This window comes from Anser brachyrhynchus, assembly GCF_964034855.1.
Source record: "Anser brachyrhynchus genome assembly, chromosome: 12".
Taxonomy (NCBI): Eukaryota; Metazoa; Chordata; class Aves; order Anseriformes; family Anatidae; genus Anser; species Anser brachyrhynchus.
The window spans coordinates 580,525-605,123 of NC_137707.1; the positions used below are offsets into that span (position 1 = coordinate 580,525).

The window sequence follows — 24,599 nt, forward strand, 5'->3', positions numbered from 1 at the left end:
TCATGATAAACTTTAATAAAAACAAAATTAAAATGATTAAACCTTTCATATCCTTTAGAGATTATCTATACACTGCTGGTTGGTCAAAACAGAGCTAGGGCACAACTGCTTTTTACTTTAAACTCAAAACCAACCCAAAAAATAAATAACAAAGGAAATCTGCCTCTGCCAGATATTAAAGGGGAACAAACTTTATTCCTCTGTTCTCTGACGCCAGACCAGACCTCAACAGTCCCATGATGTCCCATAAGCACAAAGATAGAAAGATGCCAGTCGAACAGGAACAGCGTTCAGAATTTGGGCAGGGGAATGCACAGAAGCAGGGAATGGTTATAAATTATGCTACAGAATAATGCCAAGACAGCGAAGTCCAATCAGGCTTCCAAAGGGACTTACTTTCTTAAAACACATGGCTCTATCCTCACATTGTTAGACCTTCCATGAGAACTGTCTGCAGCAATCCTGACCTTTGGCTGCCAGTAGTATATTTTTAAAATGATGATAACCATTAAAGCAACACAAAACTAAAGCAGAACTGAAAGCTTCCACCTTACTCTCTGTCCGTAACGGAGAGAGCTTGCTACCTGCCTGGTCTCTGAACACACACTCCAGAGGAGAGACCCAGCACAGAAACACGGTGACTCCCATGAGGAACTTGCTGGAAAAGGTAAAAATTCCTTAAGCCATTCAATCCACAAAAAAAAAATTAAAAAATTCCAAGGTTCATCAGAACAACAAAGGGGAAAGCAACAAGCTGTCCTCCCGTTTTAAATGAACACACATGACATGAGATCTTGGAAAACAAGATGATAATCCTGCATGTGGGGGTATTTGGTAGGGTTGGCACAGAGATCAGAAATGCTTCAGTAAAGGAGAATTGCAAATTTAATCAGCTTAACATACATATCGCCAAGAGCTGTTTTCCTCTCTCTTGCTATTTCACGTATGTTATTGCACCGTGGGTGAATGTTTTCTCAAAACAGGACAATAGCTTGTCTTACTCCCTACGTCTGAGGACGAGATGACAAACGGATTTCCTCTTCAGACAACAAAGCCATTGCACACCCTCACTGTAGGAAACAGCCCCCAGCCTAGAAAGCTGGGTGCACGCGACAAGGCACCCAGTGGCCTTTCTGGCCCGCTCTCAAGTACCTGCTGAGACTGGGCTGCTCACTGAGCACTCCTCTGACGCTTTATACACCAGTGATTTGGTTGCATTTACATGCAACACTTCCAAAACAAAGCCTGAGCAGGCTGCTGCCTTCAGGGGTTTACAGATAACATATTGGGAAAAGACAATATTGGGTTGCAGGGGGAGAGAGAGAGAGGTAAAAAGCCTGAGAGAAGCTAATGAAGCTGGGCAGCATTTGATGTTTGCACACAGGAGCTGAGATTGTCATTTCGGTTGGCAGATTATTAAATGTGTCAATCAAGGACAAGCCTGGAAATGGCCAGGGGAACCACGTGAAACGAGTTCAAACACCAGGAAGGAATCCAGTTTTGAGGAGGAGAGGGAGACTGGTAGGGGTGTGAGACAGGAGCATTCCTCCAGTGATAGGAGACAAAGGCAGTGGAGGAGATGGCATGCAATACTTCATTTGGGAACTCTTGCTCGCAGTAGATGGGAGGTTTTATACCAAGTTTCTCAACATGCACCTTGCACATTGCTCTTCCCTAGCCCACTGCGGGGGCTGTCGTGCTGTCTGGAAGGGTTGCACCATCAGATGTTCTGGCCAGGTAAACCTGGGCATCACCAGCAGAGCCAGAGCCGTAGCGTGCTTTTGGCTGTGTGCATACTGCAGTATTCATTCTGCATGCTGTTCTCTGGCAGACACTCTACATGTAATCTGCTTTGGGAAGTTTTTAATTGCTGTGCGCAATTATGTCCGATGGAAAAGAGGGGAGAGGCTTATAAAAACAAACTCATTATTCCTTTCCGAAACCCTCCATTACCTCTATGAGATGGAGGAGAGCAACACGCATGTTTCTCCAGCATTAGTAATGACCACAGCTTGTTTACTTGAGACCAAGTGCAGGACATCACGTATTAATAAACCTGAGTTATTTCAAGCAGGGAGAAATATCATCTGGCATTACCAATTTTCATTTCCAAAGTCTTAAAGTTCCACTGGAAGTATGGAGCTTACAATCATGGAAAATTCACTCCAAAGGAGCAAGTCACATCCCTGTTGTAACATGTAACATTTATAATTACTCCACGCTGGATGATTGTGAATGAGAAATGCCTCGCATGGTTGCCACTCTTCAGGGTGAGAAAATAAGAGGATGGTTCCCCTCACTGAAGATTTCCATGGAAGATCTCCTTCCTCTTTCTCCACAATTTGCTTCATTTCATTTTACAGATGAGCTGATCACAATTCCTAAGCACAGGGCATGGCCACTAAGGAAAGTAAAGGGAGGAACTGGAGGGCTTGGATAAGAGAGGGGGAAATTCAAAGAGCAGCGCCTTTGGCCTCCAGGAAGAGGGTAACATTTTGTTCTAAGTCACAAATTTATACAGGCAAACGTGGCTCACATCAAGACTCCCTTCTGCTAAATAGGAACTTTTTGTCTAAGAGAAGCCTCTTCATACTGCAAACCGCATCCTGAGTATTTCAATAACAAATCTGCTCCCGATCACGTGGGAACTTGCTTCCGTTCCCATTTGCCACCACCTCTCTCCTAGCGACAATGCCTTCATATCCTTGGTGCAGTTACAGAAACTGCTTTTAGGAAAGAGGAGCATTAGCGAAGTCTTTCACATGTCTGAGAGTAAAAACAGAGGAGCAAGAAACATATGCATCCAGCAGTCTGCAACCACCACAGACAAAACCACGCTGAGCTTGGTAACTACTATTTTAAACCACATGGGATTTTTTCATCTGGCAACAGCTTTAGCTATGTTTATTTACATACTTGGTTCATTAGAAATTCACATCCTCATTTTAGTTTGCAGCCCTTTGGAAAGTTCAATATTGAAATATGAGCAACACGTGAAGGGACGGTGCACCCAGCTCTGCTCACGGGGCAGAGGGAGGCGAAAATCAGGAGCAGTGGGGTACCCCCGTCTCCCGGGAGCTCTGGACACATCTTTACAGTAAAGCTATTCCTCTAGAAAATTGTGATCAACCTGATCAGGGTGGGGAGAACGGCCAGTTCCTTGCTGTTTGCTGCATAGTGAGCACCGTGGACATTCCTGCAAGACCAGGATGGGCAAGGGAAGACACGCAGGCAGCGATCCTCCTGCTGACACCGTGCTCCAGCCCCTTTCCTGTCCAAACAAAAGGTCCTTTGAATGTACTTGGCTGAGTCTAGCAACTGCTTCCAGAGAGCCTGCCCTCATTCTTCACATGCAAGGACGCCTAACAATGACTTTGTGTGTTGGAAGAAGATGCTACTCAGGATTTGGCAGAGATTAGTAGGATTGCTGAAACAGTATGTCCGGCATAGGGGATGGCTCTCAGCAGTGCAATGAGGAGACTGCAGCATGCCCTTACATAAGCCCAGGAAAAAAATTTTTCAAAAACTACAAATGGTATCTCTGGCTGACTTAGCCTGGTCATAGGAGAACACTCCCATGTCCAAAAGGACAAAGAGGTTCTCCAGAAGCATATGGTGCTCGGAAAAACGATCTACAACCCCACTGAATAGAAGATATTCTTTTACCTTTGCAAAATGGTCTGCAGGATGACTCACAGAGTTGAGAGATGGTCAGCTTTTCCCACTAAGTATTACGTGGCTTCTACAAGTTATCCAATTCCTACTGCAAAACTCTGTGATGGCCTCCAGCACAACTGCAAAGATCACTAAATTTGACTTTTTTGGAGCTTACTTGCTATGTTTTATTTATTTATTTTTAAGAATTTTCACCAGTCACATAGATTATGTCCAGACTGCGGTATTCAAAATACCTTGAAAAATAAGAAAGGTGCACGCTTTTTCCATGCTGCACTCTGCTCCTTCCTTGGACAGCATGCTTAGCTTCCAATGTTGGTTGGTATCTCAGGGCAGGAACTTCTCTTCCACGTGCACACCTCCTGCCATCCTAGCCACAGAGGAACTGCAGAGCTCGCTTTTACCAAAACTCCTTGGCCGTGCCATATTATTATCTGTATTTAAATCTACTAAAATCTCTGTTTCTCTTTAGAGATTCAAAGAGGATGATCAAAACAAAATTCCTGGGCAAGAGACTATACCATCTCTTGACTCAGCTTCACCCGAGCCTTCTGGTTCTAGTTATTCCGCTAAACCCAAGCACAAGGTGCTTCCACCTGAGGGACCTCAGCTCAGGTCAAGCTCGATGCAAGCAGCAGGACTTTCTCCTGACTTCGGGAGTGTGGCTGACCCTGTCCCACGCAGCTTCGGGAAGCACCCATCCTGGGTTAGGAACGGACACCTGACGGACACCCGACAGACCGCCGTCCTACGCAGTGCGAAGAGCAGACAAACCCTGCTCTGTTCCTCCCACAGAGGCCAGTGATGGAAAGAGTGCACATGGAGATGGGAAACAGGGCAAGGCAGGAGCAACAGGTAAAGGAGGAAACATTAATTATAAACAGCACTTGCCTAAAGAGAAAAAGGCCCAGCTACTGGGGCTGTAACAAATCCACGTCTCATGTAAAGAGCAATGCAACAGGGCGAGCAGGGCTGTGCGCGGGAGACGAAGCAGCAGTCCCGCTGGGCTGGCTGATCCACACACGGTTGTCTGAGTTATAAAACGGGCCGCCTGCACTTGATGCCTTCTAGAAGGAAACACTTCCAAAGCCAGAATGAAAATTTGGTGCAGGTTGTTTCATTCTTTTATTTCTATCATTATCTAATGAGTCATAAGTGCATCCATCCCTACATCTTGAGAGGCTTTTGGTTTTTATTATGTTTTTTTCCTAACCCCCCATCATTAAAAATCAATTAGCTTATGGGTAACGTTATACAGATGCTTCTGCAGCCAGGGGCTGACATCTGCAGTGGCAGCAGCCCAGATACTACAGCGATAGATGTCCAAAAATACCCCATAGAGGAAAATAAACTCCCACCCCTAAAGCTGTATTCATTCTGATCAACAAAACAGCTGAACGTCCAGCCTGGGCCCACCTCCCTGTCTCCTGCATAATTAGCACACTTCTCAGAGCAAGCAGAAAAGTTTAATTGTCTTTAATTATCGAGTTCAAGGAGGACTGGGTTTTTTGCTTGATGTCCATATAATTTCCCTGCCAATGACTTCATCATCCCTTTACTGGAAGTGAAGTGTAGCTTCTAAAGCTCTTTTCCATAAAAGACACAAAAGTTTCAGTGAAGGCTGTGCTGCTGGCACAAGCAAAGAGACAAAGGTCCTTGTGTCTACAAGGCTGCTGCTTAGACTGCTGCATGTGTTTTCTGAGGGGTGGGAGGGAATGAGTTGCAACTAATGTGCAATCAAGAACCATCACAATTACAAATGTAAATGAACAGGCAATTGGCACTGACCTTTGCAGATTGTTAGAGGACTAATTAAGGTATGATCAGACACTCTCTTCCAACAGATTGAGATGCTTCTATACAAGCAAATATCTACGTACCACCCCAGAGACAGCAATGCTTTTTCCTACACGCTTGCACACACCACCGCGTTAAGTACACGCAGACACACGCGTTTAACCCTGGCACCTTGTCCCTGCCACAGGGCAAAGGAGGACAGAGTGGGAAGGGGAACAACGCCACTCGACTTACTTGGTCCATGCAGCCCCATTTACAAAAGGCTACAACCAAAAGGGCGAAGCTGCTGTAACCAACAGCTTTATGTAAAGTTAGAGACGAGGAGACTGGCAAAAGCTGGAAGAATTTAGGGGAAGAAAAAAAGTGGTAAAGGATCTTTCAGTACTTCTAGCAAAGCCACAGAGATCTCTAGCACCAGAGGTCACGATGGTGGCTGCCACGTGCTCACTTCAGCAGGGGGAAGCCAGCACCTCGCCGTGGGTCGCAGCTTGCCTGGGGCCTCCCTTGGAAGCAGCCGGCTGGAGCCCATCACCTCCTGGAAACTCGGGACCCCTTACAACACCACCCTACACGCGTGCCTTCTTAGCTCAGCGGACCGAAGCACCGGGAGTGGGACGAGGCCGCACAGCACCGCCGCGGCCATGCAGCACCTGCACAGAAGGGCACAGAAGGGAGCTGCTCTGCCGGCCCGCCCTGCCCTCCGCACGCCGAGCACCACGCAGGGACAGGGCCAAGGCCCTGGACAGGGCCGGGCCACCGTCCGCAAGGAAGTTTTGCAGAAGGCAGAAGAGCTGCGAGGAATATAATGCTTTAAGAGTCCACAGAAAGATCAGTGGTAACAGAAGGGGACTTGCCTTGGAAAAAATGAAAGCTGCTACTACTGTGTTTGTAGGGAAAACGAATTCTAAACAAATATAATTAACTAGAAGAGGAGAGAGGATCGCAACGATGATTACCGGGGAGTAATAGCAGGCATCAAAACAAACTACTACACTTGTAATGCAGCAAACCAGGAAAAAAGTCACTCTCCCTGCGGGCCCCATCGACAGAGAAGTGTCACAGATCAGAAAAGCACATTCTACTCAAGGCGTCTGAAACACAGGAAAGATTTTCTCGTGTTATCAGTTATCACAAGAGACTTCTCATCAAAAAGCACTGAGGGAAGTCTGCCTAGCCCACAGAAAAGAGGATAAAAAACATAAGAGGAATACAGTAGAGACAGCATCATATTATACAAGAGGAATAAGCGCAAAGAGCAAGCTGCAAACAGAACTGCAGCCCCGCTCTGGGAGGAAGAGCCTGTCCCGCTCTGACAGCATCGTGCCCATGAGGGACGTGCGTGAAGCCCCCCCAGCAGCACGCTGCTCTTCTGAACGGCTGCACCTACACATGCCGTGTGCATGGCGGCCAAATACACGGACAAACTTCAAACCGAGACAAAGCAAACCCGTCAGGAAAGTGTAGCTATGTGTCTGTTCCTGCTCCGCATCACTGCAGAAGAATAACCACAGCCAGCTAAACAATAAGTAACAGCAGCATTATATAGCACTGGAAGGTTGAAAGTTGCAGGAAAAAGGAAAAAAAAAAAAAAAAAAAGGAAGGATCAGCCTGTTCGGAGCAGAGCTTTTTATGCTTGAAGAAACTACACTGAATAAACCCAATCTGAGGAACCAGGTGTCGTGGCCTGCACCAGGCCAGCGTTGCTTGCGGTGAGCAGCGTGACAAGCACCTCGGGTGTGCTGGCAGTGACCCCGCTGCGTGCCCTGGCCTCTGGCCTCTTCTTGCTGTCTTTTTTTAACTCAGTTTTTGTTAAAAAACCAACAAGCTTAAAGGAAATTATCTCAAGCCATTTGAAAAAGTGAAGTATTTTCCAACTGAGATTCCCTTTTAGTGATCAGTCAAGACTTTTAGTTAAAACAAACAAACAAACAAAAAACCTCTTAAAATGGTTGACAAACTCTTCTCAGCTAGTCAGCTTCTGCAGTCTCAGTATCTGCAATGCCATAATCCTGGCAGACATATGGAGGAAAAACATTTCTGAAGTAAAAAGCAAGTATAAACAGAGTTTCAAGACTGTTCTGTGTGTCACAAAAGGGCACAGATGGTGTCTCCTCTCTATTCCTTTTACTTTTAAGAAACTCACAAACCATACAATACTGGTCAATATGTTCTTTTGAACTTTTTTTTTTTTTTTTTTAAGTGGAGCATCATGGGGAAGCAGAACTGCTGTAAGAGCTGCAGTCCCCTCCAGCACGGCGCAGCAACTACAGCGTGCTGTCCCTGTGACCTTTGGGAAAGCATATTCCATGCACTTAACTCCACTGGGCCTCTGAGTTCATGGACCGGTCACTTTTTTCCATGAGACCGAATTTAATTCCTAATAAAAAAAACCATCCTGGTTCCTCGTCTCTCACTATGGCTATTAATTGCAGAACACCAGATCCTCAGAACACCTTTCTGTAAGAAACAGCCACTTCCACAGCAGTCATGGATGAAAGTCTGGTTGCAGCTCAGAGGACGGTTGTGATGACTTCCATTTGCATCCCCCCGGCTCCAGCATCACGCCCCTGACAGCACACACACCAGCCTTCCTGGGCAGGCTCTCCTCCTCCTCCCTCCAAAGAGGACTTTATGAGATCTTGACTTTTCCTAACATAAAAAGCTTCTGAATCCTTTAAATGGTTAAACAAAACGTAATTTCTGTTTTGCCCACACTAACTATCCCCATTAGGGCACATTTTCTGTTGTTAGATTCACTGCTCTCTTTCTTCACTCTATGTCCCTTCTGCATGAGCAAGCGCTTGCCCCACGCCATGTCTCCGCTTGTCAAGAGGAGACACAGAAAACTGGCAAACACATTTGCCACATCTGCCCCTTCTTCCGCCCACCCCTCTCAACCAGCTCCTCCTCAAGACCCATTGTGACTGACAGACTAAAAATCAACAAACAAGCTGGGACAGGAATGCAGTGGTGCTCAAGACATCACCTGACACAAGGAAAAATATCTACAGAAATTATAGTTCGCTAATCTGTTAGAATTGTCCGTATGTTGCTTATCTTTAGACCCATAATATTCCACTGTTTAAGACAATAACCTGAACATACACACTTCTCTACATGTCAAACTTGCATTTAACCCTACTGGAACTGAGAAAATTACAAGTATGAAATGCAGCATGTGTCTAACTAGCCAGTGCTTCAGAGCCACCAACCATAAGCCCTACGATGCAGAGCTATCCCTGACACCGTAGGTACAACGGGGGTCCTGTCATACTTCAGGACATGTTCCATAACATATTATTAATGAAGCATCAACCCCCCAAACAGAGAGGAGAAACAAGAAAGTCACCGAGCTCGCCAAGAAACTGCAGACAGCCTAATGCTGCTAGTCAAATACTGCGACGCACACGAGCTGGGAGCCCAATGCTGTTCGTGCAAGAGAAGCAGCACTCACCAGCATCAGCAGCTGGACACTTGCGGATGGTGAAGATCTGTCCCAAGTCTTCCTCTTCTTCAGGGAGACCCTTCTGGAGGCGTTGCAGCTTACGCAGGCTTTCACTCCGTTGGTGTTTCATGGAGCGTACGTGCTGGATAAGGTTCAGCTTGGCCTTGGTGGAGTAGTTACAGAGGACACAGTGATAATAGCAGCTTTCACCCTCAACCCCGCTCTCATGATGCTGAAGGTGCTGTGAAGAACAAAGTAGAGAGATGTGAATTTCCTGCATCATCTCCAATCTCTCTGGGTTAGTCCACTGCAAATTGCTAAAAGCAACCTGGGAATTAGGTAAGAAACCACTTTTTGAAAAAGAAACAGTGAGATCAAGACTGTTTATTCTCAAGATACCACACATTCTCCTGCTTAAAAAGCAAGAAAAACATAACACACTGAATTGAGCACAGGAAAAAAAAATGAGATAGGCAAGATCATCTTCAGTGAAAGAAGATACAAGATCCAGCATTAACAACTATTCACAACATACACATGGCTAATCCTTTCATATTTAAAGCTTATCCTGGGAGGGCATCCAACCTCACGTCAAACAGATAAAGTTAAATTTAATAAATCCTCGCTGGAAACCAAGAAGGATAAAATAAAAGCAATTTTAGAATGCAATGAACCCATTACATGGAGAGGTCTTGAAAACAGTGTATGGAAGCGGAGCACGGAGCGTGTGCCATCCCATCACCTGGCGCTCTGTTCCCTGGAGTTTTGGTTTCACTCCCTCGAATCTGGAAGAAAGCAGCAGTCTGGCCCAGAAGGCAGTCCTGACAGCAATCCAGACTGAAAAACCAACGGTAAGCATGCAGCTGGCAGTCACCACAAGAGGCTAGCGCTTGGGAAAAACACTTGTCACCCTCCAAAACTGTGCTATCACAGCCAATGCAGCTAATTTGAGAGTATTGTGCCCTGGTTATTTGACAAAAATCTATCAGTTGCTTAGCACAGTGGTCCACACTGCTAGGGAAACGATTAACTATTTTATGTTATGGATCCCAAGGACGCAGCAATTATTTCTTAAAACCACAGGGAAGAATTCACTGCTTACAGCTATGCTGGCAGCCAGAGCACAGCCGCTCCCCCTCAGTTTGGGGAGAATCCCAGAGATTTCACAGTAGCATTCCTGACTCCCGCAGTAAGGGCTTGTTGCGATGAGAAGAGAAATGGATACCAAAGCCAAACAACATGAAAGACTCCTCAGTGAATGCTGTTTGGTGTTTCCACCACACACCTACGATACAGCTATGAAATAATCCACATCAGCTCTTACCATCCAACCTCAAGACCTTTCCATCTCCTGAGTCACCTCACGACACTCTTTCCTCACCACACGTTTCACTCAAGGCACATAAGTAGGGTGATTTGGATATGATCTCCAGGCTTGTCAATCAAAAATATTGCCTACGTGCAGCCAGGACCTTCTGGTAAAATTTCTGAAGGGTATTATCTCAGTTACAGCTAAGATAAGACTAGAGACATATTACCCAGCTCTGTGTGCTTAGCTAACACGGAGGAAGGAGAGCCCTCTGAGTCTAGGAATGATTAAAAATAGGATAGGAGCTGATGCTGAGGCTTCTGATTGGAAGTGCGAGGGAAGAGAATAAATGTATTCTAGATCTGGCTAATTAGACTAGCCTCTTTGGGGATCACGATGTATTTAATTAAATTCACTGTAATATTTGAAGAATCCACCAGGGCACTAATCCCACCGGTGCCCTCAAAAGATTTTTTTGCTGTTTTCCCTCATAAGAACTACTTCTTCCTCTTACTTCTATTGTTTGCATGCATTACCCTCTTCCTGAGCCAGAAAAAGAGCGATGGCTTAAGACATAAAAAGCCAAGGTTAGCGAGCCAGTCACAAAAGCTATATGACTGACTCGCCTGGCCCAGCTTAACCAGCCTTGTTCTACTCTGCTTAGATCCAATTTCTGCAATAAAATCCCCCCACTGTCCCACCTTCCTGTGGGTTGGAGCTTCTGCTGCAGGAGATGCACTACCTCTGCTTCCTTCCTTCAGCTGAGACACATCAGGGAAGCCCTAGTCCTACAAACGGCACATTCAGGCTTGGAAAGTGTGAAAGAGCTCAGCGGTAGCTCTTCTGCAAGAAGGCACAGGAAACCCCTGGTGAGCAATTACAGAAAAATCTGGTCACAGGTTCAAGGAAATAGCAAGGACACGGTCTCTGTGGGAACCAGAAGCACAGCCTGAACTGCTCTGGTTTAAAGGAAGATTTTAGGAGAACGTCTATTTTAAACAGTTTAATAAACGTGTCTCATTTTCTGTTCTTCTTTTGCTCCCACTCCACGGATATGGAGCTCCATGGAGCTATGTCCAGGCACCTCTTGTGCTGGAGTAGTGAAGACAGAGTTGCCAAAACCAGCAAGACCACAATGTATATGGCACATCCACCTCAGCGATCTGCATCTGTCTTTCAACAGAGGACAGGAGAGGCCAGAGTGAGACGAGACACAAAAGGAAGTACTAGCTGCAAGCTACTGGAAACGATGAAACACTGGGCAAGAAGTGTGGTTATTGTCCATCATACCGTTAATCTTTCCCATCGTGAGAATTTATCCACACCACAGAAAAAAAGTTCAAAATATGAAACCAGGACTTCATTAGAAGACAAATCAACTTGAAAATCAAAAAAATACATTGTTCCTAGGAAAACCAACCAAATTCTGTCAGAGAACATTGATTTCTGCAAGTCTGAGTGGGGTCTCCACCCCCCTCCCTTTCAGTGATAGGAAACTTCCAACATCTGGCTCTTCACGCATGGCATGCAAAATATTGATCAGGTTTACTCAAAGCTACACTTTAAATCAGAAACAGACAGAAGAACGCTCTGATGGAAACCATACGGCTCACAAGTAAAGCTTCCCAGGGGGACAAGGGCTGTTCCTGTACGTAACGCTAACTGCAGCACACCGCCGTACCACTCACAACGCCTATTCCGACACACAAATCACACCAAATCCAGCCCATCTTCCATTTGGGAAATGCTCGGATCTCCATGCAAAGCTGTGCTCTCACAAAGGAGGATTTTATTCAAAGACCCAATTTCTTTCGTTTGCCATAATCTTACACTGCTTCCCCCCGAACCTGTACCACAGACCCTGCCCCACGGAGTACCGGTTCCCAACCAGTTACAGGAACAAAGTTTGGTAATCTCAGGTCGGCACCAAGAACCTCCCGCCCCGACCTGCCCTGCCCCGCGACAGCCGGTGCCCGGCAGAGCCTCCCCGACGCAGGCCGAGAGCTGCTGCTGTGCCGGGACGCAGCCGGGGGCCTGGCACGCGGCAGAGGTGCCACCAGCAGCCGCCCCGGTGGCGGAGGAGGCCGGAGCGATCAGCTCCTCGTTCGGGTAGCGCTAGCCCGGGGCTACCTCCGCAGCAAAGGCACCCGCCCGGCTGCCACGCGCCTGCCAACAGCCAGGACGGCTCCAGCTCTGCCCCGAACCAACGCCAGGCTGGTGTTTCGGACCGGTTTAGGAAATCCTGTATAACCACTCCACCTTCCCTGCATTTTGGGTTTGGCTTGAAAAAGCAGCATATTCAGAGGATCCGGACGTGAAGACAGTTTAAAGAATCAGCAGAACAAATTGTAACTTGTGCTTATCCGTCCTGCAGAGTGCCCACGGGCCAGCAGACAGCAAGTCCCTCCAGGCTCGGCACCACACGCAGCCCCTGGCCCCTCCACACGAGAGAGCAAGGGAGAGGGAGGTGTTTACACACACCCACAGATCAGAGCGCAAGGGCTGCCGACAGCCTGCTAGCACAGCGGCTGGCTAAGGAAGCAGAAAAGCAGAAGGGGCAGAGCAGCGAGGGCAGGAGACACCTGCGTGAGCGTGGGGCGCTGGGACGGTCTGACCACCACCGGACTGATGGGCTGCCTCTCCAGCCCCTGCTTGCTAACATCTGGCTTGGAAATGTTTTCTTCTAATAAACAATAGCATAATAAGTGCTCATAGCGTATGACTATGGAAATCCAATTTTTAAACAAACTAAGGAATGATGCTATACTCCATTTTTCTTCCTCTCCACCTCCATCCTACATATACCCCAAATTTTGTTTATTTTATCATTTATCTTTTCCCCATTAGCACTTTTTCACCCACAGTATGTTTCAAAGATCATGGAATTTAATGAAACAGCTGTATTAATCTGTCTGGCTGCAGGCAGTCCTTCTCACCCCCACACCATGTATTTGGACTAACTTTTCAGAGACGAGACCATTTTAACGAGAACTAAGGATTCATGTGGCTACCACCACACAAGTAATAAACTCTCCTGCTGAATACCTTTGTAGGTGTTTTCCGTATGTAACGCTTACTACTTAATCCGATTTCTAAAAACTTTTGTACGTATTTTAAATTTAAAGAGAAGTCAAATCCATGCCTGCTTGAAACCTCTTCTGCATCAAGTTTATTACACCCATCGTGTAAAGAGCTCAATTCCTATGGTAACGTGAACACACGATGCTTGTTACAGCACTCTGTTGCTAGAAGGGACAAAGTTGCTTTCCATAATCCATTTGCGATGTTTAGTGGGTCAGATACTTTTATGGGGCGTATCTGAACTGTCACCCTAGTTCACTAGGGAGGAGTCATAATCACTTTGAACTACCTGTTCCTTTTGATGTTTATTATTCATTAGAAAAAAGGCACAATTTCTATGCAATCTTAACTTTATCACTTGCTTCCCCTTTGGAGGGCCCTAGAAGCTGCTCATGGTGAACCTACGCTGACAAGAGTGGGAACCTCACCAGTCCTTGGTCTGCAAGCTGTGAAATCAACCATCTCTGCAAGCCCTGAGATTGCACCTCCACCCTCAGGAGGTCCTGGTGGCACAAAAAGCAGTAGACCCTGTAAGAAAGCTCTGCAAGACTGAGTATAGCCCTCAACTTCTACAGACCTCAATAAGACAACAAACAGTAGAAAGAAACTCCGTAATTGCCCCCAACAAGCAGTTGTGTTCTCCAGCTCCCCTCTCAGGTTTACAAAGATTTTCTGCTAAGATCAAGGTGTCTGCAGGCAGGAAACGCAGATGAAGTAATGGGCATGAGGGCCAAAACCCAAAGCGGAAAAATAATCTCTTTCGTTAACTCTATGCAGCAAATAGGAAATGATACTAACAAAAAGAAATCCTTCCTCACCAGCAGCTGGCTAGCTGGATCTCCAGCCTCAACAGCAACTTAGATCTTAACTAAATATGAGGTGTGTGCAAGAATGCTAGGTGGGACACAAAAAAAAAAAACCCGCACCACAATTTGACTACCCTGCCCTTTTTTTTTTTTTTTAAACACACTTCTTGCTTACCAGTTCTGATCACTCGGTAAAGCAAACATGGTGGTATGGATATCTGAGAAGCAGTCTAGAAAAATCTCTTTCAAATTACTTCTGAAGTCATTTTCTCCAGCTGGTTCTCACATTACAGGACAATCCTTCCACAAAACGAGAAGCCTCTGAATTACCAAGAACTTCTTTAAGAAACGTTCCACTGAAGTCCTCAAGTCTTGAACGTTTTCAGAAGAACTGCGTCAGAAATCAAATTGTGTCTCTTCCCCCCACGTAGCATTCCTCTTACCACTGAACTCAGGACAACAACTATTCTGCTTCCACGGGTAAAATTAATAACGATTTAACAGAACTGACAGATGTGACAGATGCAAGTGAGGAAGATGGAGCCAAAAACTGCTGAGGGGTGGCAAAAGCTGTGGAAGGGAGCACTGCCGTAGCTTGCACTGCTCCTACGTCTTCCTGCAAGCACCCACGGCCAGCCAGCACCAGTCACCGGACACGGAGCCAGCAGGACCCCTGACAAACCTGCAGCAGCCACAAGGCATGCAGAACCAGGGAAGCACAGCGGAGATTATGTGAGATATTGAACCACGCATGGTTATTGTGAAAGCCAACACTAGCAAACACTCCTGTGTTCGGGAGGAGTTGCTGGAGGCACGCCAGCACTACGAGCACATCCGCAGTAGAGGAGGATGTCGTGGGACAGACTCTTCCTCAGGGTGAAGTCAGACACGGGTAATTAGTAACGGGCTTGGGAGGAAACATGTCATATGCCAGCAAGAACCATGCCTGGGCTGATGCACTCCCAGGGAGCTGGGTGAGACATGAACCTTACACCAGGGCTAGAGGTGAGGCTACAGGTCACCGTGGACAGGGACCAGACCCTGCAGCAGACCTCAGAAGTGTCTCTTGGACCCCATGTGCCTCTGATCTGCTGCATGAGATAAATCACACGTTCCTAGAAGAGAAGAATCTGAATTTTTAATGAAAGTCATGTGGAAGCAGCTGTCTGATCCTGGTCTGTTCCAAGTACTCCATAAAAGTCAGAGCTGACCCATCCGTCTTGCTCTCCTTTCACACCTGCAGGCCTGGCTGGAATTTCCTGGAGCTGAGGGAGGCGCTGGGGAGGACGCGCAGGCAGCGAGAACACATGCTGGCTAGGCGCTGAACAGGCGGGCGTGCACACAGCTGCCCCCCGGCCCAGATGTTGTGAAAGGAGGAAAAAATTGATTCTCCATGCAGCAGGTTCAAAAGATGAACTTGTGATCTTTTGTACTTCAATGTCCTGCAATTGTTTACTGCTTCTGAAGAAGTAATGTTACAAAACCTTTCGCTCCTTCCAGCCTCTCCAGCTCCTTGCGTAACAGCTCCCTTCTAGCAGCTTGCAAATGCTGGGAAGTGCAGACTCTTGTGGCCACAAGTTTTTGCAGTCTAGCCCGCGGTAACTTGAACGGCCCTACTGGTGAGCATCACTCCTCTCCGCCCCTAAAGCTTTCTCAGTGTCACCCAAGTCCTTAAGAACACCACCACAAGATACGGACAAGGAGATTTTGCGCAACAAAACTGGATTTTGATTTACTTTTTGGTTTCTGATCTTTATTTTTCTTTTCAAAAGGCTGGAAATGTAGTACTCTCTCCTGCCAAAGAGGCCAAGATACTTGATGCAAGTCCCTGAATCACACAGTAAGGCTTCACGAATACCACTGAAAGCCCCAGTTAACAACCACTCCCTACCTTCTGAATACGTATTTTCATATTTAGAAACAACAAGCAACTTTCCTCAGAAAGGATCCCAGCAACAATGCACAGGGCAGTTTAGCAGAGACCTGGCATACTTAGGGAAATGTCAGTAACATCGCACAGGGCAAACAAATAGATATCAGTACCTGTAAGTGACAGCCGATGACCCTTGCAGCATGGGAAGAGCTGTCCCCCCGGGCCCGAGCCAGGCGGGTGATGCGGGCCAGAGATGCTCTCCCCAGTGGCCGTGAGGCTGGTGCTTGCCATTCTGAAATGCTTTGGGGTTCCCCCACAAACGGCCTCAAAAGCCATCCAGCAAATTGGGTTTGCTCCACCAGCCCTTGAAGTCTCATTAAAAGCCAAATATTGCTCAGCTTAAAGATGGAGAGCTCAGCATGGATTTTACTGAACGTTAAATCAACCAGCAAGCGTAGCCAGCAAACTCTGTGGCACTTTAACTTTAAATAATGCAATAATTATTGAATTTCCTTTTTATAACTGAAGTGCTGGAATGTAAACAATGGGGCTGTAATTGCAGGAAGGGGGGATCAATAGAGGCAATCGTTTTCAGCCATGTTAATTGTAAATACAATTGCTCCAAGATGTCAGCCTCGTTCTTCTCGCTCCCAGAATCATCCTAACGGATGACAGAGTCCAACTTTCCCATTACAGCTGTTCGTTCCTTTAAGAGGTTCTCAATCAGGTCTGATCAATCTGTCAAGATAATGCATGGAGTAAGTAAGACTCTTCCAAACACAAGCTCCCAATCAATAGCCCGGACCTGCTTAATGAGGAGGGGCTAAAGCCCAGAGGGAGGTAACAGTCCCAGCTCCTGCTCATCTCTGGCAGCTAACTTCTTCACAGGGCCTTGCTAAGCTGATCGGCTCTTAACGAGGACATGGTTTATGCAGGCTGTGATGAGCAGAATCCCCACATATTCACAGTCCCCCAGGGTCGGTGGACAAAAAATGACACAGATTAACAGAAAACAAGAGCCAAGAAAGGTTGAACTTGCATTCACAACGTTCCCCCCGCCCCTTTTAACTGTGCAACAGACTTGAAAGTACTAATTAATCATTCGTTAGAAGAGATCCCAAAAGATGAAAATCTGCATAGGACCGCTGGAAATACAAAGGCATCATCACTAAGATGTCTCCTGTATGCTTGAAGGAGAACAAGTCCGCGTGTACAGCCGTGCTGTGCAGCTGTGCCAGCCATCCCCTCTCTCACCCCAGCACAGAAAAAAGCAGCTGAGAAAAGGATAAAAGAGAAATGTCTGCCCGTGTTTCACCGCCACAAAACTTTCTTGTCTCCCATACTGCCTTACAAGAGCTGCCATCACAAGAGCTCTACTCCTGGACAGTTGCAACTTTCTAGAATTTTCCAGATCCCCAAAATCTACACAGCTCTCCCCAGGGAGGCACAGGCGTAAGCACTGCTATATGTGGAGATGAATAGGGGAGTGTGTGCATTGATCTTGCTAATTATAGTGATAAAAACGAAGTGCAGCTAAGAGTACATTTCCTATCAGCTGTTCTAGGAAGTGCTGCCCTCAACCTTGCATGCTCCTGGTCCAGCCCGAGCTCCCCAGGCTCCCACTGCACGGCCCGGGACAGTCCTGAGTGTCTGCAAGGGGATTTACTGCTACCCACTCGTGTACCTCTGGCAAACACGGTCCCAATAAACTTCACATGAAACACACTTTCCTGTTACAAATGAGGAGTGCCAAACCCAAGCGGAGCCTTACTTGGCACTTTCTGCAGAGCAGCGCGGCGGTTTGGTGGTGGTGGGGTTCCTCTGGAGCGCTGCAAGCTAACCAACATCTGAACCGAGGACATTTTGCTCCTCAGGAAAGTACCACTTTGTCCTTCCATATTTTCCATGGATGCTGTCATCCTTGGGGAAATATGACAGAAAAGCTGTGCTTTGTTTTTAAAAGCAGTGCCTGGAAAGTATTGTATGGACAGCAACAGGATGAAGTTACAAAGACAGCAACAAAATTTTTGCCATGACAGAGCCATATCACTAAGCAGTAGGTCAATCTTCTGGTCAGGGCTTTTCTCAGTCCAGGGGACAGCCAAGAGCTGAGGAAATTCAGGAAACCTTCCCTCTTCCAATGTTTGGAAAAGAAACAGCAAAAGAACAGTTGAATGTGAAGACAAGACAGTAACCAAAAGCAGGCTCAAATATCCCATTACTGACAGTTTTTCTTTAACATATTTTGTACGTATACTTGAAAATAATGAGATCAGCCCAAGTTGTTAAGTTGTGAACAGTCAGGTGAACTGGAGCAGCCTGTGAATATGGAAAAGCATCGGATAAAAAGCAAATTATAAATCAAAAGGGCTGGAAGGAAATCTGAAAAGTCAGCAGGAAAAAAATCTGTTGTCCATATTGTAATTATATGGCTGTTGAGTGATTGAAAAAGGCTTTCTGTAACACAGAAAAAGACTGGGACTATCTGTACAGGTGCTGTATTATTTCCTCCAACAGTGATAGGAATGATCCATGTGTTACCCTGTGAGGGACCTCCGAGGAGACCCCATGCACTGCAAAGGCACGGCAACTACCACGCGCTTGGTGTTGTGCCGACAGGGCTGGCTCAGAGATAAAAACAAGTATCTGAAACCCTCTCTGTGTGGAGACTGTTTTGAGAAGATAAAACTAAAACAGTATTTTCCCCTCTATTAAGTCTTTTGGGGAAGAAACCACCACTTAACTGAAATAATGTTATTTCAACAGTGGAACTTGTGCTTTAACATCACTTGAAACTTCAAGTTTCTTGCTAAGCCAAGAACTGCTGCTGGGGGGACATGGATATTGCTTTGATGCCATTTGCTTCAGGTATACTTGATTTTTCACTAAAAATAGTAAACTCAGAAGTCAGATACATTGTCATAGTTGATTAATTCTTTACTTTGAAGATATAATAATTAGTTACGAAAAGGCATTCCAGAACAAATAAGAGCCCGCATGCTATTCTTGAAAACAAGTTTCAGCTCCCATGATTGATTTTACTTCTCAGACCCCTCCAGCAGCAGGTACAGTATTCTTCCTCTTCGCTTTCAGCCCTCATTGCTCTTTCTGTTAAAAGAAAAGCTCCCTGGTGCCCCCCAGAAAGAGATGCTCTACCCTGCAGGGAAAGGCCCCTGTCAACTGCACAGCTCGGAGAGCACTCCTTTCTTCAAAGCCATTATCCACCATTCCAAGGCTTTCGAGAATCCTGTACATTTTTGTCAACTTGGTTGTCACCTGCAGGACAAGGCTGAGGACCGTTCGCACCCTGTGTGCTCCTCACCACAGCCAGCCCAAAGCTGAGGCACCGGCAACGCGCTGGGGAGCGCCACAAGGAGACTCATGCCACAGGGGGATGTGGCCCCGATGACAATTTGCTCCCGTTTCATTGAGGACCCCAGGCCTCGGCATGCGGAAGGAGGGACAAGACGTGGGATGCTCCCCCAGGAAGTCCTCACCAGTCCTTTCGGGTGCAGCCCCAGCCACCCAGGGATGGCCACTGAAAATTGCGCAGCCCGTCCGCGGAGCGTGACGGCAGCCGCGTCCTTCTGCAGAACCACGCTGCACAGGAGGGCGATACTGGCAGCGCTCCTGCGGACATGCGCACAGCAAGGGACCATTGTAATAATGCTCCAAAAACCATATGGGAAATTGAACCAGCCACAGAAAACCACACTGAGTTCACGTTATTTAATAAAATACTACAGACACAGATTAACTTCCCTCGCCCAGTATTTATTGTTTCATCTATCTCTAGAGAAGTTACAAGCGTTATGATAGACTGAAGATTTCCTTGTTTTCATATAGCTTCTTTATAACTTCCTACAGCAATGTACCACATTGAATCCCAACAGATAACCATACAATAACAACAATACACAAGACAATTTTTTAATCCTCTCCATAAATCGAAGAATATCAATATCAAAGAGATGGATGACACAACCTCCCTTCACACAGGCCAACAAGAATGCATTTAGGAACAACAGACCAAGCTCATCCTTCGTCACCAGTCCTCACAGAGAAACGCTTTTCACTATTTCCAGTCAACAGGAGAACTTTGTGCAACCTTGGCCAATGAAAGCCTGAACTCTGTCCTCTTGCCTCGTCACAGCACCCCTGCAACACAGCAGTGCGTACCCCTAGACACAAAGCCATCGGCCCTTCCAGAACTCCATCTGCTGTAGTGCGTCCTCCAAGTCATCAGAATCATCGTGGCCTTTCAGTACTTAAAGGGGTCTTATAAAAAGGATGGAGAAGGACTCTTTACTCAGATAGATAACGATAGGACAAGTGGGAATGGTCTTAAACTAAAACAAGACATTTAGATTAGACATTAGGACGAAATTCTTCACTGTAAGGTAGTGAGGCACTGGAACAGGTTGCCCAGAGAGGCTGTGGATGCCCCATCCCTGGAGGTGTTCAAGGCCAGGTTGGACGGGGCCTTGGCCAATGTGATCTAGCGGGTGGCATCCCTGCCTATGGCAGGGGGTTGGAGTTAGATGGTCTTTAAGGTCCCTTCCAACCCAAGCCATTCTATGATTCTGTGATCATCACCAACCTTTGCTCTGCTCCCTTCTCCAGCATCCCACACAGCACCCATCTTCCCTTTATTCAATGCCTCTGCTGGGCTTACAGGATCGACTCAGGATACTCAAGAATCCTGGACAAATACAATGCACTGTTTGCATTTTTGGGACTCCTCCCATATTGCCCAAAGGAAGGTGCACTAAATGAGTGACAGAACGGAAGTGGAAAGAGGAAATATATAATAATTCTAACAGATGAGAGCTGGGCCTTGAAGGTGAAATGAAAACTGGCAGAGCAAGATAAAACCAGTGAAGCCCCCCCAGTAGAGCAGCCCCTCTTCAGAGGTATAGGCCACAGGGCTGGGCACCAAGCTGGGCATCTAAAATTACCACCTTTGATGCAGTTCTTGTGCTTCAGTATACCCAAAACACAAGGATAGGAGCACCATCTGATTTCAGACGAGCACTGGGAAGGTAAGTTCATTAAGTGTCTGTGAAACATACAAACAGAACACAGAACACCACAGAAATGCCCATGAGAAAATAAATAATTCTTCATTCAGTGAAAGCTTTGGATTGTATTAGACAAAGCCTGGGGCAATGTAATGAAAGAGGAAGATAAAAAGAAATGGAATAATTACTCATTCACAGAATGAGGCAAGAATCCTACTGGAAAAATATGTATGGAAATACTTATAATTAAAAACTATCATAATGCCTGCACACAAAGGGATGAATTAAGGCAACCTGAAGTATAATTTTCTATGTTTAAGATGGCTGTGAGTAGTTCCATGAACTGAATGGACACTAATGCGTATCAAGAAGCGTGTATATAAATTCAGGCAATTGTTCCATGCTCCATACCGCTGAGCAAACACTCTGCAAGGAAAGCCACCAAACCAAGTACTGTTGGTGAGAAGCCTTCCAACTGCAGCCTGTCCCGTATTTACCTGGAATACCTGCAGCAAACAATGGTTACCAGCACACATTCTCAGGCCTGGTTTCCGCCAGAAAGGACGCATCAATGGCCCATAACAATTCACAGCAGCAGCACTGTTTGGCTCGTGTATAACATACATGTCCTTCAGGCAGTTCGTAATCCAAAAGTGGGTTAAGTTTTGCTGCTCTAGCTTCACCTACAACAGGCTCTCAGCTTGCATAAGTGCCAGAAGTAGGGGTAATGTTTTTTCCATAACCCCCAACTGACACTGGTACAATAAGTGAAAACCCAGCCTAAGATGCCCTGGGAGGCTGGGGCTGCACAGCCTCGCATCCTTGCTGCAGACTTTTCCAAGCTCCTCAGTGGAAAAGGTCAGCATTTTGCACCAGCAGTAGGTGTTTTTTTTTTTGTTGTTTTTTTTTTTGTTTTTTTTTTTTAATCCCTTCATCATGAGCCAACACCCAGACGAGACACCATCCTTAACAGAAGGGCAGAAACTAAACAACCTGCATTTCACTGCCACAAAACTAACAGCGAGTGTGACTGTACAGAGCTAGGGAGCAGCCTGTGGGTTTCCAACAGACAGTGCTGGCGCAACCTCTTAGCCCACACAAACAGGAAACTGAACCTGAAATAAGAGAGAGCCTAAGATACCTGCTGCCCCTTTCCTTGCTGTCAGTCTTCATTTCTAAACGGTTTAAGCCCAAGAAAAGCAGCTGAAGCATGTGAGGAGAGCGGGAACTGGGAGTGAGGGCTCCTGATCGGAGCAGCCCGTTTGAGCTTCTTGCTCTTCCTCACACCCACATGAGCTGCAGACCCCGGAACACCAGCTCAGACTTTGTCCAAAGGATGAAAAGGCTTTGTGCAGCTCTGAAAAAAGGTTGCTGGCTGCAAATTCAGTTTAAACTGCTCAATATGCTCCAGTCTTGAGGATGAATATAAAACAACCCAAAGTTTCCTTCAGATTGTTAGAAATGCCCCATGTGATGCTCTTTTCCTTACCCCATTGTTTTTCTTTATCAGTTTCATGATAGCATGACAAAACACTACAAAAGCTCCCAGCAAAAGCTTTGCCAGCATAAAGGTAAGGGCTTATCTGCCATTAAAACATTACAGGCATATGATGTGTTTAAACCTTAGACGTGCATCCTGCGCTAGTGAATTGCTGAGACAATTGAGAAACACACAGGCAAGGCTTCAAGCCTAGCGCAGCCCAAGGGAGTGGTGGACTCCAATACTCAGCAAACTTGGGTCTCAGGTTGAATGAACGACACACGTTTGTGCATCATTCCTAGTTTTATGCTCTCAGTATAGGACAGAGCCAAGTAAGCCTTACGGTGAGATTTCAGTTCAATCTTTTTACCTCGTTCAAGAGAAATTAAACAACAATATGATCATAGTTGGCAAGCATCTGTACAAGAAACTTCCCATAGTAAAGGTTTCTTTTATCTTTAGGAAAAGCCAAAGCAAAATTCAGTGCTCATAACCTGAAGCTAAATAAGCGCAGACATGAAATGGTGCATGCATTTTGAACAAGGTCAGTAGTTAACTCATCAAACAAAAGGATACACCAAGTTCTCCTTTACCTAGGGCTTTTTAATGTGAGATTTTAGAACTGAGAACAGAAATTTGAGACTTCATTCAGAAAATACAAGGTAAGATACCACAGCTTCACTCCACAGACTGTAATGGTCCCTCCATTTTTTATTTTTATTTTTTAAAACAAAGAAACTCCACCCCACAGGAGCACACACAGAAATCAGAGTCTTAAAGAATTTCAGCTCTGGAAAAATGACCATTGCTTTGTTATCTATCCTACAGCTCACACAGTGTTGGGCATGACAAAAAATGAGGAGGGATTTCTGTGCCTGAACATATTTAGATTTCCACAAAGACTGAACCTCTAGCTTCCTGAGTTTATATAGTGCTTTTTTTTTTGGTGCAACTGTAACACTGATTTCTGCGTAAAATTTCCTACATGTCTAAAACTTAATTCCATTGTCGTATACTTCTACAGAAGGATCTACCTGAGGTGAAAATTGCTCTGAATATTAGTTCCAGCAATTCCCTTCAAGAGAGACTACAAAAATGGAAAATATGGAGCTTGTGGAAGAACACTGAAGAATAAAACCTGAGATGACAAATGCCTCTGCTCTTTGGTGCTCTCTTTGTTCAAGTGTATCTGCATCCACTTGTATTTACTGTATACAGGTAAAGAAGCTCCCGGGAAAAGCGAGGTGCACTATTTGTTGGTTTTAAGAATTCTGGATCTGCAATGCACAATGTGTAGTCTGTGAAGACACACCCAGGGTAAATGATAAACACTAGGAAGGCAGCACTGAGCAGCACCAAGAGTACTTACTGACTACTGCAATTCAGAAATAAAATGGAAGCAGCAAAACCTTTTGGAGGAACAGTGTCCACTCACAGCAGAGCAGAAGCGCAAAGAGATGGCAGACTTCTAAAATCCTATTTAATAAATTGCAAGTGTAACTTCATTTACTTCAGTAGCCCAATTCTCATTTCTAGTACCACGTGGGATTAACTTTTTTGCAAAGATACTTACTCAAGGCTGGTACGTTCCATTAAGAGGTTAGTATGCTGCTTTCACAGCTTGGCTGATCTACTTGCCCAGCCCAGAGACAGCCATTTTAATAGGTCTTTCTGGGCAATACAGTGGATACACCAGAAAATCCAGGTGAGTCAAAAATCAACAATAAAAATAGTTTTGTGAGTAGGTATGAAAACAATAAAAGCAGGGTTCCCACCCTGTGGGACAACAGGAAACACACACAGGCAGACAGAAGCTGTCCGTAACACAGACCCTGTGACTTGAGAAACACCGCCTGGAGGACTCCAAAGCCTTTACTCTCTCCCACCTATGGTCAGTGCAAGCTCAGCAACTGGCTCTGGGACACCTGATCTCCCCCAGAGGACTTGCAGCAGTGCACATGCATCAGCGTCTGCTTAATTTCAAGGAATGCAGCTGGTGGCCAACAGCCAGAAATGCTCAAGAGTACCATCTTTCTTCATGCTTCCTCCTCTGGGCACTGACCCCAGGCTCACCAACAGGTACCACGCTCTGCGACCACCCGTGCAAGTACA

At 46.0% G+C, this 24,599-nt stretch overlaps 1 protein-coding gene across 13 annotated transcripts in view; it reads right to left on the reverse strand.

Moving 5' to 3' along the window:
• ZFHX3 (zinc finger homeobox 3) overlaps positions 1-24,599 on the reverse strand; it is a 618,952-nt gene that overhangs the window by 68,825 nt on the left and 525,528 nt on the right. For all 13 annotated transcript variants that reach the window (XM_080552446.1, XM_080552438.1, XM_080552447.1 and 10 more), the window contains one exon: positions 8,927-9,158. In XM_080552446.1, coding sequence (XP_080408572.1) covers positions 8,927-9,158 — 232 coding nt within the window. The remainder of the gene's footprint in view (positions 1-8,926; positions 9,159-24,599) is intronic.